At 41.3% G+C, this 16,446-nt stretch overlaps 1 protein-coding gene across 1 annotated transcript; it reads right to left on the reverse strand.

The window, feature by feature from the left end:
- Positions 1 to 1,556: 1,556 nt before the first annotated feature.
- On the reverse strand, positions 1,557 to 2,949 carry LOC122020947 (senescence-specific cysteine protease SAG39-like). The gene is made up of 2 exons (XM_042579004.1): positions 2,447 to 2,949; positions 1,557 to 2,351 (listed from the first exon to the last, which is right to left on the reverse strand). Exons 1-2 carry the CDS (start codon positions 2,907 to 2,909, stop codon positions 1,759 to 1,761), a joined length of 1,056 nt encoding a protein of 351 aa, XP_042434938.1. The 5' UTR covers positions 2,910 to 2,949; the 3' UTR covers positions 1,557 to 1,758.
- Between the last annotated feature and the right edge of the window lie 13,497 nt (positions 2,950 to 16,446).

A 16,446-nucleotide genomic window follows, 5' to 3' on the forward strand; every position in this document is an offset into this window, starting at 1 on the left:
TTGTACCCCTTGGGTAACTTTTCCTCGAGTACCCTTGCAAAGAATGACACTTGCTCCTCAGGCTCCACTCTGGGCTCCTCCCTGAGGACTATAGCTTTACCCTTCTTCGAATCCCTGGGCGGGGAGCTTTATGCCATAGAAGCCTGCGGCTGCTCTTTCTTGTTATAGCCGTCCGGGCCCTTGTGATGGTAATCAAGGCCCGACTCCCTATAGAAGGCCGAAGGAAACTCTTCAGACTGTTTTCTTTTGGATCCTCTGTCAGAAGCGTGAGTCAGATCTTTAGAAACTACCGGCATCTTGTATGGTCGAGAAGCGGTAGTCTATTTTTTAGAGGCCGCCCACCTCTTGGCTTCCCTAAACAATTCGTACTCTGCTATCGTCATGGTTACGTTGATTTTTCCGGTATCCTCTATCTTCACACTCCAGAACAAGTGAAGAAAGTTCCCACAGACGACGCCAAATTGATCCTATCCGGAATTTGAGTCAGATGAAGGCCGGATGATGTGTCACTGGCGTTGACGGAGGAGAGACTGTGAGATTGCAGTTGTGTGGGCTTCGGTGAACAAACCCCCGCGTGGCCTTGAAGGACTACTGGGTCTGAGCCGGCGGTACTAGAACTCTGCGCACACTCAGATAAGTACACGAAACGTTAGAGACCAAGAACCAGGAAAAAGTCTCCGGAGCAGGCCCTCCGATGCTCAAGTCAGGTACTTTTCCCCCAGAAGAACAGTGTACGAAGGAAAAAAGAAAAGTAGACAAGTGTGCGAGTGAGCATACCTGCACAAGGGAGAGGACGTCCCTTTTTATATGACAGTGCGTACCTTCTAGAGACTGACCCTTGTCAGAGGGTGTCGGGTGTCAGGACTTGTCGAGTGGTGGAAGACACGTGGCCTTCTCCTATAGACTGGAGGAAGGTTTTGCTTGCAGGTGACTCCAATTGATGAAATATTCTCTGACATGCAGCAGGTATTCTCTGACAGGTGGTTACGATTCCCTGACCTATTGTCGCATAGTGCTTACTATCCTGCCCAGGTGTGGTCTACGCCACTCTAGCTGGTCTACTACGTGTTGATGAACAGGCTGGATGGATGGGGGGTGCGATCGGAGTCTCTCTTTGCTAGCTTTTGTGATTTAGGTTCGACCGAGAGTGACAAGTCTATTTATGCGAGTTAGCTTGAGAAAACCCGACCAGTAAAGCCAGGTCCGGCTTTGCCCTGATCATGCGTCCTGCTGCAAACCTGGTTTCCTGACCGTTAGACCCCGCCCTGGCTTTATACGCCAGATGACCCCCAGTGGTCCTACTCCGTATATTAACTGTCACATCCCCTTGATTTCTGACTGTCACATCCCCTTGACTTTTTATTGTCGCATCCCTTTGACTTCTGCTGACCTGATCCTACCATCATGCACCGTATCATTTATGAATATTAACGAACTAAACACATATATATTCAACCTTATTTATTTAATTTAATAAATTGTTCAAATTTAATTAATTAATTAAACTTATATATATATTAAACAAATATAAATCAAACTTATTCATAAACCCTTAATTCATTTATCATTCTACTTGTCATGTTGCTTATAATCAACAAGATCAGAGACAATAACTATACATGTACACATACGTACGGAAACATACATACAGACATATAGCTATACATTGGTAGACATTGACTGGATATATAGCAGGATATATAAGGCATACATGGACTAGTGAATATGCATGCGTGCATGCAGCTGGGTAGGTTGAATTCAAGCGGTTGGGTAGGAAGCCTCCATGGCGATACCACACAAACCTTCCTTGGCATCCACATCTCGCTCCATCCTTATATACCCTTTCTCTCCCCAGCTAGCACCCCAAGAGTTCTTCACCAGCCAGTACTCGGTGCCGTCACTCGTCGCGCCGTATCCCACCGCAGTCACCCCGTGATCCAGATTGGTGCCACACTCGCCCGTGAAGACGCCGCTCGTGTAGAACTGGAAGGAGAACCCGCTGGCCTCTATCGCCACCGACACCGGCTGGTGGGCCACGGCCTTGCGCAGCGCCTCCTCGTCGTTGGCCGGCACGTCCTCGTAACCTCGAATGGCGGCGGCAGAGGGGGAAGATTTCTGTTTGCTGCAGGTGTCGTCGCTGGCCTGGTAGGGGTATTTGGCTTCGCCGGCGAGGCCGCCGTTTTTTATAATGAACTTGAACGCTTCGTCCATGAGGCCGCCGTTGCAGCCCTGGTCCTCGCCGTGGACGTCGCAGTCCACCAGCTCTTGCTCGGAGAGCGAGATCAATTTGCCGGTGGAGAGCTTGGTGATCCCCTCCATTGCGGCCACAGCGGAGAACGCCCAACAACACCCTGTTTTTGTTCGTCCAGCGCATACATTTAGGTATATCGTATTTGGTTGATTAACTAACTAAATAGTTCTTTCAAATTGGTATTAATTTATATACCACATTGCCCTTGATCTTTGACGGGAGTGACTGCGCCTTTCGCCCTCCAGTCCATGCTCACTGGCGTCGCAGAGATGCTCTCGTACCTGAATCCTCTGTTCCCGATTGCGTTCGCCGGAGCCTTGATATTCTTGAAGCCAGTGCGCGAGGTCCTGAATTCCTCGTTAGTCATATCGGCGAACTGGTTTACGCCCAGCAAGTACTTGTGCCTCCCTTCGGCGTTGAACGACTCGATGCGCTCGACGTTGGACTTGAAGATCTGGAACCGGCGCTGCTTCTCTGCCTCGTCCTTGTACACGCGCCCGTGCTGTGCCATCCACTGCTCGTGTCTCTCCGCCATTGGCATCTCTGTACTGATCAGCTTGCGCGGCCGAGTGCTGCCGCTGCTGCTGCTAATCATTAGAGCTAACAATGCCGCCAAGAAGAAGCACTGTTTCATGTTGGTGGCGGCCGGAATACCCATCAGCTGCTCGATTTCCAAATGGTTTAACAAGAAACTAAAGATTGGCTAACTGATGATATGCGAAGGCAATGAACCTTCGAACTATTTATAGGAAATTTGCATATCCGCTGATGCTTTCGCTCTTATGCTCTGCTGGTCTGTTCTTGCTACATGCACCACGTACGCTATGATAGACTCGATAACGACAGCTGCGTGCCGTGGAATACGTTGCATTGAGATATATAAATAAATATATATACATTTGATTGGAAGATTCCATGCGGCTGTTCTAATTAATTAATTAGTTAATCATGAGCTAAGATCTGATGGTTACGTTCTCTCTTTGGCAAAGACGTACGCAGAGTCCTGCTGTTGATTTAAAACATTGATAATTAGTAAGCGATTAGTTAAGAGCATTCATTTTGTTTGCTTTTTAGTACGTTTATATTAATTTTCAAGGGCTTGCTATATTTATTTTGTGTTGGACTCTTATTATAATTTTTTTTTGAGGAAAATAATTAGAGACACTTCTAAAAGAGAGGGCAAGTTAATTAGTTGAGGTGACAACTTTTTTTGCCCATGCTAAGTGATACGGTGATAATGTGAATAGTGGACGGTCCCAAAGACAACGTGAGGAAAATAATGAAGATGATATAGAAAAAACGTCAAGAGAAGATAATAGTTAAGGTTTGTTGATCATTTTTCTCAGGACTTTGACTCTCTTACTTAATTTTCTTTTTAAGCATGGTTCTCAATTTATTCGATCGGTCGTAATATTGACCAGACCCCTAAGACTCCTCCACCCCTTTCCTAGGTACGACTCTCGATTTATTTTCAGTCGACTCCAATACCGACCAGATCCCTAGGGCTCCACCCATGATCACTACTCCTCGATATGACTCTCAGTCTACTTCCAGTCAGCTTCATTGCAGAACAAACCCCCAAGACTCTGTTGATGATTATCTTGGGCTTGCCTCTCAGTCTACTCTCGATTAGCTCCAACGTCGGCCAACCTCAGGACACTACCCATCACTTCTCTTGGCATAGCGCTCACAGTCTACTCTCGGTCGACTCCAATGTCGATCGGATCTTAGGGCTCTGTCCATCACTTCATCTAGTTAGGCATGGCTCCAACTCAATCAACTCCTGATCAATTCTAGCATCAGTCGAACCTCAGTACTCTGCCATTACTTCTCTTGGACATGACTTCCAGTCTATTCCTGGTCGGTCCCATCGTCGGTCAGACCCCTAGGGCTCTGTCCATCACTTCTCCTAGGCACAGATCTCAGTCTACTCCAGGTCGGCTCCAGCGCTGGTCAGTCACTCAGGGCTCTGCCTATTAGAAAATAATTATTATAAGTAAATAATTATTTATTTCCTAGTTATTAGGGAATCATTATTATTAGAAAATAGTTATTTGTTTCCTAATTATTAGAGAATAATTATTATTAGGGAATATTTATTATTTTCCTAATTTATGTATTTTTCTATTATCGCTTATAATGGTATTTATATATACCATATGCTATTATTAATAATATGTGAATTCTATCGTCAATATGGTATCAGAGCTCTAAGCTTAACAGCAACCCTTTTTTTCTCTTTCTTTTTTTCTCCACAATACCTACCAGCTACCTTCTATAATAGCTGCCGCCTACGAAATCAACCGCCGGCTCCAGTTGTCTTCTACAATGGCTGTTGCCGACGACATCACCCGCCGACTATCCCTCACAAATACTCATGATTCTCTTATCTCTCTTGTGGTTCTCAACGTCAATGCTCAAACACCGTTAAAACTCACCACCTCCAATTATTCTGCCTGACGCTTGTAGTTCAAGTCTCTTCTATTCGGATATGACTTACTGGGTTTTGTTGATGGCTCACGTCCCTGTCCCCCTACGCAGATAATGCCTACAGACGCCACGCTCTCTCAGGCGAATCCTGATCATATTCTCTGACTCCGCCAGGATCAATTTATCCTCAATGCTATTATAGGTTTGATGTCTCCTACTCTTGTGCAATTTATTTCTTCATCAACTTCATCTAGAGACGCATGACAGATGCTGGAGAGAACCTACGTCGTTCCCTCACGTGGCAGGATTATGACTCATTGTCAAAATCTTGCCAGCCCTCAATAGGGTAACAAATCTATCACTAATTATATGCAGGACATCAAAAGAAATATTGATACGATCTTGCGCTTATGAATGTCAAAGTTCACTTTGATGAGCTCTTTATTCATGTCATGAATGGTCTTAGCCAAGATTACTGTAATATCTCACATGCCCTGCAAGTTCATGACGCCCCTATTACCTTTGATGAGATATTCGAGCAGCTTCTCAGTTATGAAGCCGAGTTAAAAGTCTCAACACCATCTCCATCTTCGACGTCAATGACTGCTCTTGTGGCTCCAACAGGGAATTCTCGTAATCGATATTCAAACTATCGTGGTGGTCTCCAGCAGGTTCCACCTATTTCCCATCAGCCACGCATGTCTACACCTGGGCTATTTGTGCGTCCTCCTGCACATCCAGTTGTGTCCAATCCCAATCATTATCTTCGGCGCTATCAGATTTGTGGTGTCCAAGGTCACTCTGCTCACCAGTGCGGTCATTTGACTGCCTTGATGCTTGCTCTACTTCAGCCGGCTCCTCCGTGTGTTCCGCGTCCTACGTATAGTGCGCCATTTGCGTACACTGCTGTTCATTATACACCTTCGTCTAATTCTCGGGAATGGGTTGTTGACTCTAGTGCCTCTCATCATGTCACCACTGATCTTGCTACTCTCTCATTGCATGAGCCTTACTCTGGGAATGATTGCGTCGTCATTGATGATGGTTCTAGACTACCTATTACACACACTGATTCTTTCTCTTTCTCTACTCCATCTTTCCCTTTAGTTTTCTCCAATGTTTTATTTATGTCATCTATGTCAAAAAATTTGATTTCTGTTATAGCACTTTGTGCTACTAATCTTGTTACATTTCTTTTCTTTGATTCCTATTTTCAGGTTTTGGATCGTCGTAAGGGAGCGACACTAGTCAGTGGGGTCCATAGAGATGGTGTCTATTATTGGCCAAAATTTATGTCTACGCTATCAACGCCTTCCGCCTTTTCTATGTATGTCTCGTCATTTATTTCATTATGGCATAGTCGTTTAGGTCATCCGTCATTAGATGTTTTACAACATTTTTTTTTATCCTTGGATCTTTCGTTTCCTGCAAATATTTTGTCTAATTTTTCATACACTTCGTGCAATATTAATAAGAGTCATAAATTGCCCTTTCATAAATCTAGTATTTCATCTCGTGCTCCTTTGGATATTATCTTTTCTGATTGATCCGGTTGTAAGAACAGGGGCCCCCCGTCCGGTGGAGTCAACGCCGCTTGGAAGTCAAAGTGGCAGGTGGCCGGTCGGAGAGGGGTGGGTTTGACCGGCCGGGCGGGCGGCCGGTGTCTAGTTGATGGTTAAAGGCGCCCTGTTGAAAGTCAGGGTTCCGGCGCTCAGCGGACAAGAACGTAGGGCCGATCGGACTGCACGCTCGGCCAAAGCCATCAAGTAGCATACTGCTAATAGTCTCCACAAAGCACGTGATTGAGAATCTCCCTAAGTAAACCACCGTATCCGTCCGGCCGGATGTCGCGGAAGCTGGCCGGCTGGACGCCCTCCAGGGAGTAAGGGTAAAAGGACACGTGACATCTTTTTCTGACAGCGGGTATGTTCCACATGTAGGCCATACTCCAAATCTTATGACAGGGGGTTCTGCTGTCCCATCGAGGACATGCTTGGACTGTAGCAGTATGGGTCAGGTAAGCTCACTGACAAGCCCTTACTGGGGTATGGGCCACGGACACGTGTACACCTCGGTGTGTGTACACTCGCTTCTCCGCTGCCCTATATAAAGGCCCTCATCCTTCGCCAGAGGTACACGTTCTAATATTTGGAGAGCCACTTTTTCACTGCTTGCTTGCCTGACTTGAGCGTCGGAGGGTCGTCGCCGGGAACCCCTTCCCGGCCCGACTTTTGTGCAGGCTCGCCGGAGATTCGTGCGACCAGACGGAGGCCTACGTCATCGACTAGGAGAGCGCCACGTGCCCAGCGTCCGTTGGTTCAGCGACTCGGACAGGATCACTGATGTTTGGACATCTCTTATATCATCATTTGATGACCTCAAATATTATGTTATCTTTGTTGATCATTTTACAAAGTATATATAGTTTTATCCTTTACGCAATAAATCGGATATATACTCTACCTTTATTGCATTCAAAACCCTTGTTGAAACACTATGTGAAAATTGTTAATAGACTTCGGATATTATTCGAAGTAATAGGTAATTAATTACCAAAGTATACGCACGTGAAGTAAAAGGGTTAATTACCAAAGTATCCGATTTTTGGTATGGAGGTGAATTCTTAACCCTTCGCTCCTTTCTTACTACTCATGGTATTAGTCATCTTACCACTCCTTCACACACTCCTGAACTAAATGGATACTCTGAACGTCGTCATTGCCATATAGTCAAAACTGGTCTCACTTTGTTGCACAAAGCATCTATTCCACTCACTTTCTGGCCTTATGTCTTTGCTGCGACAGTCTATTTAATTAACCGCATGCCTAAGGTCGGTCTCTCCTATATGCCCTCTTTTAAAAAATTATTCACACCATTCTTAATCTTTCTAAGCTTTGAGTTTTCGGGTGTCTATGCTTTCCATGGTTGTGCCCCTACTCTCACCACAAGCTTGATCCCAAGTCAACCTCTTGTGTCTTCCTTAGCTATTCTCTTACCCAGAGTGTCTTCCTGTGCTATGATGTAGCTCTCAAAAGAGTCTTTGTATCTCATCATGTTATGTTTGTGGAGCATATTTTTCCATTTGGCATCACCTCCTCCTTGGATTCCACAGTAATAGACACTGACTCTGAGCTCTCTGCTGCACCAGTTCTCTCGTGGGACCCTCCAGCACTGATTCTGCAACCTGCCACTAACCGTAGACATCCGCAAGTGACTTCTTCACCGCTGTCATCATCACCGCTATCATCTCCACCATCATCACCTCTTGTTGTTGGGTCGTCCACGCTGCCTGGTGGCAACTGATCCTCTAGCCCACCAACTCTTTCTCCCTCTCTCGCTTCTCTAAACCAACATCTCATGCAAACTCGCTCCAAAAATATCATCTACAAATCCAATCCAAAGTATCTTCTTCATACTAGTCTTCCACAATCTTGTGAACCCTCCTCTGTCACGCAGCCACTCAAAGATCCAAATTGGGTACAGGCCATGCATGAAGAGTATGATGCTCTTCTCCGTAATCAGACTTGGACTCTTGTCCCACCTTCGCCAGAGCAAAATCTTGTGGGTAATAAGTGGGTGTTTCGCATTAAGCGTAATTATGATGGCTCAATTGATCGGTATAAGGCTCGCCTTGTTGCCAAGGGTTTTCATCAGCGCCCTGGTGTTGACTTTTATGATACATTCAACCCTATTATTAATCCAATAACAATGCGCATTGTTCTTAGTTTGACTGTGAATCGGAGGTGGTGGCTTCACCAACTTGATGTAAACAATGTGTTTCTTAATGGTCATCTTGCAGAGGAGGTTTATATGGCGCAACCTTCGGGTATGCGTAGTGCTAAGTTTTCGGATCATGTGTGTCGTTTGCATAAGGTGCTTTATGGCCTGAAGCAGGCTCTGCGCGTCTAGTATTTGGAGCTTCGTGCTTTCTTGGTCTCTCTTAGCTTTATCGCATCCCTAGCTAATACCTCCTTGTTTGTTTATTCTTGGGATGATATTGTTATCTATTTCCTTGTATATGTTGATGATCTAATCATTACAGGAAGTGATGCTTCTTCTGTTGACGTCATAATATGTAAATTTCATACAAAATTTGTGATTAAAGATATTGGGGATATTTCCCTCTTCCGCGGTATTGAAGTTTGCCTAACTTCAAATGGTCTTCTCTTGTTTCAGCAAAAGTATCTCACTGATATTCTCTCCAAACACAACATGCTTGACTCCAAGCCGATCTCCACTCCTATTGCTGCTGGCTCTTGTCTTACTTTGCATGATGGGTCTTCATCTTTTGGTACGACTAAGTTTCGACAAATAGTTGGAGGCTTACAACATCTCCGTATGACTCATCCTGATATTTCCTTTGCGGTCAATAAGCTTTCACAGTTTATGCATGCTCCTTCAGAGACGTATTGGGATGATGTGTAGCGTCTACTTCGGTATCTCAATGATACTAGGGATCTTGACATTCGTCTTCTTGCGGAAACACCTTTTACTTTTTATGGTTTCTCCGATGCAGATTGGGCAGGAGATCCAGATGATTGGTGTTTTACGAGTACATTTATTATTTTTCTAAGTGCTAATCTGGTTCCCTGGAATTCTACCACACAACGCACGGTTGCACACTCTTCGATTAAGGCTGAATATCGTGTCATTTCCTCTGCAGCAACTGAGATCCAATGAATTAAGTCACTTTTGACAGATCTGCTTCTTCCGGTTACTATGTCGCTGTGCTTTTTATTGATAATTTGGGTGTCACGTATCTTTTAGTTAATCCTATTTTTCACTCTCGGATGAAGCATCTGGCTATTGGCTATCACTTTGTTTGTGATATGGTGCAGGCCTTCGAACTATGAGTTACTCATATTCTTGCTGAAGATTAGTTGGCTGATGCACTTACAAAGTCGCTTTCTTGATCTCGGTTGTTTGCTATTTGCAACAAGATTGATGTCATTTCTGGGACACCATCTTGAGAGGACGTATTAGGAAATAATTATTATAAGTAATAGTTATTTTTTTCCTACTTATTAGGGAATAATTATTATTAGAAAATAGTTATTTGTTTCCTAGTTATTAGAGAATAATTATTATTAGGAAATACTTATTATTTTTCTAATTTATGTATTTTTCTATTTTCACTTATAATGGTATTTATATATACCATATGCTATCATTAATAATATGTGAATTCTATCATCAATATTGGCCATCACTTTTCCTGGACATGCCTCCTAGTATACTCTCGGTCGACCCCAGTATCAGCCGGACTCCTAGGGCCCAGCACATCACTTCTCATGAGTACTTCTCTTAATCTACTCCCGATTAGCCCCAGCGCTAGTCAGGTTATCGCCAGGGGACAACGCTATCAGAGAATCGTAACCACTTGTCAGAGAATAATGGTTATTCATCAAGGAATATTTTGTTACTTTGCCACATGCACACTACAAAACCTTCCTCTGCTCAATATAAGTCCGTCGTACATCCTCCATCATCCGACATACTTTGACACCCAACATTCTCTAATGTCTCATTATCACCGAAGTTATACAAGGTAGTATAAAAAAGGGATCATCTTCGTTGGTCAGGTACACGTGCGCACACACATCTACTACTGTTCTACTTTTTCTTGTACTTTTTGCTCAAGCCTTTTTTTGACTCGAGAGTCATAGTATCTATGTCAAAGGCTTCTTCCTTCGTTCTCGCCTAAATGCTCCCATGTGATCTTTCTATGATATGTATAGATTCATGGGTATCACTTTGGGCGTCTCCTCCCGCTCCACTTAAGGATCTAAAATTCTATAATATATTCAGATCCACAAGCTCAACCCTCTTTTCAACGTTCTCGCTGTCATCATTGTTCCGTCTAACTTCACTTCCGGACAGATCACTAAGTATACTAAGGGGGTGTTTGGTTAAATGATGGGAATGACTATGGGTATGAGTTTGATAGTAGGATAGAATGAGAATATGAATGGAAATGAAACTCATCAAGTTATATGAGTTTGGTTGATTCCCATAAATCTAGTAATCATTCCCAAAATGTCATTCCTAAACCCACAATCCAAACACTATGTTTTACTATCATTCCATTTTCTCATTCCTAAACTCATCAACCAAACACCCCCTTGAATAAAGTCACGAGAAGATCCGAAGCATGTCAGGATGATCAGATACTCATGGAAAGGTCCGAAACAAGTTAGGATAATCGGATGCTCGTGCGAAAGGCCTGGAGAATATCAGGGTGACTAGATACTCGTGAAGAAGGACGGAGAAGGTCAAGGTGACCGAATACTTACAGAAAGGCTTGGACTAGGTCAGGATGACCGGATTTTCACAGGGAGTCCTGGAGTAAGTTAGGATGATCAGATGTTAACGGGAAGGCTCGAAGCAGGTCAAGAGTGACTAGATCTATATGCTTGCTAGGAGGTCCGAAGTAGGTCAAAGTCATCGGATGCTTGCATGCAGGGAAAGCTCGGAGTAGGTCGGGGTGACTAAATGCTCGCAGGGAGGCTTGGAGTAGGTCAAGAGTGACCGAATGTTCGTGGGAAAACCCGGACTATGAGAGTAATAGTAGTGCTTCATTTGAGGGGAGGATTGTTTGGATTTAATCAAAGTCTCACATTGAAAATATATGAAAAAAGTCATAAATTTAAAAATGATGTAAGATTTCTCCATTGACATGAGACATCTTGGGGAGAGCTCAAGAGTAAAGTCATGAGGACTTAGACCCAAAGTGGACAATATCATATAGAGATATGTGAGCATCCTTTGGGCATAACAAATGGTATCATAGTCATGGTCACGTAGGGTGGCTTCAACGAAGTTGCGGTGAGCCTTGAAGCGGGTCAGGATGATCAGATGCTTGCAAAGAGGTCCAAATAGGTCAGGGTGACCAAATGCTCACAGGGAGGCCTGGAATAGGTCAAGAGTGGCCGAATGTTCGCGGGGAAGGCCTGGAGTAGGTCAGATTGACCGGATGCTCATGAGAAAGACCTGGAGTAGGTCAGGGTGACTAGATGCTTGCAGGTGGCCCAGAGCGGGTTAGGATGACCGGATGCTCACGGGAGAGGCCTGAACCATGAGAGTAATTGTGGTCCTTCGTTTGAGGAGAGGATTGTTGGGATACAATCAAAGTCTCACATTGGAAAGATATGAAAAAGATCATGCATTTAAAATGATGTAAGATATCTGCATTGACATAAGATCTTTTTTGGTGGAGCCCAAGAGTAAAGCCATGAGGGTCTAAACCCAAAGTGGACAATATCAGAGTCATTGTGAAGATATGTGAATATCCTTCAGTAACAACAAATGGTATCAGAGTCATGGTCCAAACCACATGTCATGTGGGGTGGCCTTGAACGAAGTTACGGGGAAGGTTTGGAGAAGGTCAAGGTGATCGGATGCTCGTAAGGAGGTCCGGAACAGGTCAAAAGTGACTGGATGTTCACAGGGAAGACCCGGAGCAGGTCAGGGTGATCAAATACAGATGCTTGCGGGGAGGCTCGGAGCAGGTTAGGATGATCGAATGTTCGCGGGGAAGCTCGAAATAGGTCAAGAGTGACCGGATGTTCATGGGAAAGCCTAGACCATGAGAGTAATAGTGGTCCTTTGTTTGAGGGAAGGATTGTTGAAGATACAATTAAAGCCTCATAATGGAAATATATGAAAAAGAACATGAGTTTAGACGAATGTAAAATATCTCAATTGATATACGATCTTTTAGATAGAGCTCAAGATAAAAAATATGAGAGTTTAAGTTTAAAGTAGACAATATTAATGTCATTATTGAAATATATGAATATCTTTTAGTCACAATGAAAATATAAAATGATCAGCGATGTATAATATATGTAAAATGGTCACTAATGTATATATTGAGCTATGTAATGGACAGGGCTGGCTCAAGGTTAGGCCTTGAAGATTTATACCTAGGCCCAATAAAATTGGGATCCATAATTTTTTATATTTTAATATTTTTTATATAATTTTTTTAAAAAATATCCACTCTTAATTTTAGATTACTTTATAAAACCATCAATTTTTAATTTTAACTTATTCTAATTTTATTTATAAAATTTTTAATCTTATGTTTAATTTTTAAAAGCCTAGTTGCTTCTTCTATTCATCTCTCAAAAAACGTGTGCTCTAGTAGTTATTGATGGTCTTGTACTCTTTTCTTCTCTCATCAATGTTCTCACATTTTTTTCTCCTCACTCGATGATCCCGTACCCTTCTCCTCCCTCTTCAAAGGACATCCTTTTCCTCTCTCAAAATTATCTTACTTCCTCTCTCTTATGTCCTCTTTTAGATAAGAATGAGAATATCTTTTTTCTCCTCACTCGATGACATCCTTTTCCTCCCTCAAAATTATCTTAGTTCCTCTCTCTTATGTCCTAAGAACATAAAGTACAGGATTTTTCATTCATTCAGTTTGAGACTCTTTCAAATTAATTCCAGATATGAAAAACGCATGAGAAAAGTAAAAGAAAATATAGAAGAATTTATTCAATTTTACTAATATTAAAAATTAATTAAAAATTTAAATAAAAACTAATTAAATTTTGGTTAGAAGATCGGGCTTTAGGCCCAGAGAAGGGAAAAAAAATTTTAGGTGGCGTTTGGTTCTCTCCTAAGAATATCCACATCAGTTTCCTTATCAATATCTCTAAAATTTAAGATAAATCATCAACTTTATTAAATTTAGAGAATCTCTTTTCAATGCATGGTACACCAGCTACTCTATAATTTACCATATCTTTATTTATTTATTATTATTTCTTTCTCCTCTATACTTTTTTATTATTCATTTAATGTTTAGGGTAGTGTTTTCATTCCCTAAATTTAGGGAGTTACTGTTCATAGAATCTAAATTGAAGGAACTAGTAGGGTATCTGATACAAGGGATTTTTTTAGGTAAAATGTAAAATTTAAGGTAAAATATATATTTAGAGTATTTGATGTGGATGCTCTAAGAATCGGAATGGGAATGAGTATCATAGTATTGTGGAATGAGAATGAGTATGAGCTTGAGTATCATTTTTAAAAATAATATTTGGTTAGTTGAATATTTTCAATCGGAATGAATCTAAATTTTTTATTTTACCCTTAGAGAAAAAATTAGATGGAAGAGAAAGTTGAATGTGAAAGGAACATGTGATGAGAGAGAATGATGAGAGAAAAATGTGATGGGAAAAAATGGAGAGAGAAAGTGTGATGAGAGAAAATGAGGAGAGAGAGCATGATAGGAGATTAATAAGAGAAAAAGTATGATGAGAGAAAAAGTGTGTTGAGAGAGAAATAGTGATGGAAAAAAATGGAGAGAGAAAGTGTGATGAGAGAAAATGAGAGATTGAGGAGAGAAAGTATGATGAGAAAATATGATGAGAGAGAAAGTATGATGAGAAAAAATGAAGAGAGGAAAAGTGTCCTGAGAGAAAATGAGGAGAATATGTGATGGAAGAGAATGAAGAGAGAGAAAGTGTGCTGAGAGAAAATATGGAGAGAGTATGGTAAGAGAGATTGAGGAGAGAGAAAGTATGATGAGAGAGAAAATATGATGAAAAAATGAGAAGTGAATGAAGAGAGAGAAATAAATGAGAGAGAGTGTGTGATGAGAGAGAATATAGAGAAAAAATAGTAGAGAATATGTTATGAGAGAGAATGAGGAGAGAGTGTGTGTGATGAAGAGAATGAAGAGTGAGAAAGTATGATGAGATAAAATATGGAGACAGAGTATGGTAAGAGAGATTGAGAAGAGAGAAAGTATGATGAGAGAGAAAGTAGGATGAAAAAATGAGAAGAGAATCAAGAGAGAGAAAATAAAGAGAAAGAGTGTGTGATGAGAGAGAATATAGAGAGAAAATGATAGTGAATGTGTGATGAGAGAGAATGAGAAGCGAGAAAGTATGTTGAGAGAGAAAGTATGATGAGAGAGAACAAGGAGAGAGAGTGAAATGAAAAAAAAAATTGAACAAATATACTAAGGATATTTTTGTTCAAAACTTAATTTTTATTCCCACTCGATCAAAACCCAAGGGAGAGGGTGGATTTCATCCATACCCAAATTTTTGGATTCACTACAACAAAAACCCTCATAGACATCGGTTTTCCATCGGTGTCTATTTCATTTTCGACCGATGTCTATGAAGCCGATGTTAAAAGTCTGCCATTTTAAACATCGGGTTAAAACCGGTGTAGTATCACTTAACGACACCGGTCTTCGAATCGGTTATTAACCGGTGTAGTATCACTTAACGACACCGTTTCATCAACGGTATAAAACCGATGTAATATTGTATGTTAATAACACCAGTTTTGGCAGCGGTAAATGACCGATGTAATATTAGTTAATAACACCGGTTTTACAGCGGTGGAAAATCGATGTAATATGTATATTTTTTAACAGCACAAATTTGATTTTAAAACCGACAATAACAAAAAAAATACACAAATATTCACAAATTATACAAATATTCTTTATTCAATAATATCCATAAAATACACAAATATTCACAAATTATATAAATAATCTTCTTACAACAATATCCATAAAATACCCAAACATTCTTTTTACATCAAAAGCTAGCTAATAGATATCAAAATCAAAGTAGAACATTCTTTTAACACATCAAGGTACAACTGTCTCAAATGTAATCTAGCATGCATTCAGCCCACTCGAACCGCACTTCATCAATTTCAACTCTGGAGTACTTGAGATTTGTAAACTGTAAAAACACATAAATCCACCATATGTCAAATAACTAAAACAAATGTGTACATGTATCAAATAAAATAGAATACTGAGTTTTTAAAGGCTGTTGTGGAAGATAACGAATATAACAGTGAAGGAAGCATAGAAGAACAAAGAAAATGTTCATAGTTAACAAGCAAATGAAGAGATATACTATTTATTGTACTACCTCTGATGCCATCTTCCAAATCTCATAAGCAAGAATGCAACTGTGCCCTTTGTATACACATGGCTAATAGACATAATATAATAAGGAGCAAAAGCTATAAAATTCACCATCACCACGCAATCAATGAAGCAGGCAAACACAAGGTGGGTTGATATGCAGTGAAAGTGTTAATTAAGTGGAACTGCAGCAAATTACCTGTTTCTATGTTGCATCATCAGTACAGTTAGCCATGTGCATGAAGATGGGGGTCTAAAAGTGTATATCTGGTTAAGTAGTTTCTATTACTGGCTTTTACTGTAACAGATCAACTGAAAAGTGTATATCTGGTTAATTTACAAGTAATGAAGTATTCACAATCAGGAAGCTATTTAATGGTCTTCTTTCTTATCAAGAGCAGGGAATTTTCTTGATGCAAACTAGCCAATTACTGTAATCATAGGGCACTAGGTCACAAAACTCAGACACATCGATTATGATAGGACGCTGAGATCCTAAGCAGCAATTTTACTTCAGAAAAACCTTGGAAACAATCCCAAATTCAAGAACATAAAGATCCTAACATATCTCACTTACATCCGTCAACTCTGCCTTATAGCACAGCGGACAACAAGAGTGGTGCATGGTCGCCAATTGCACTAGTGAAGGTTCTCCTCTCTTTTTCTCTCAAATTTGATTGGTTGACTATTTTGTTGATACAGTCTGACCTGGCTGTTGTTTTGATGTTGACATGGATTTAAGTTTGTATCAGATGTTAATTAAATTCGGTTTGATTAATGATCAAGGTTGATCAAGTGGAAGGGAAAAGTCCAAGTTGGAAACTTGGCACGCGAAGTCGGAGAGGGCTCGGTA

This window comes from Zingiber officinale, chromosome 9A (assembly GCF_018446385.1).
Source record: "Zingiber officinale cultivar Zhangliang chromosome 9A, Zo_v1.1, whole genome shotgun sequence".
NCBI classification, from domain to species: domain Eukaryota; kingdom Viridiplantae; phylum Streptophyta; class Magnoliopsida; order Zingiberales; family Zingiberaceae; genus Zingiber; species Zingiber officinale.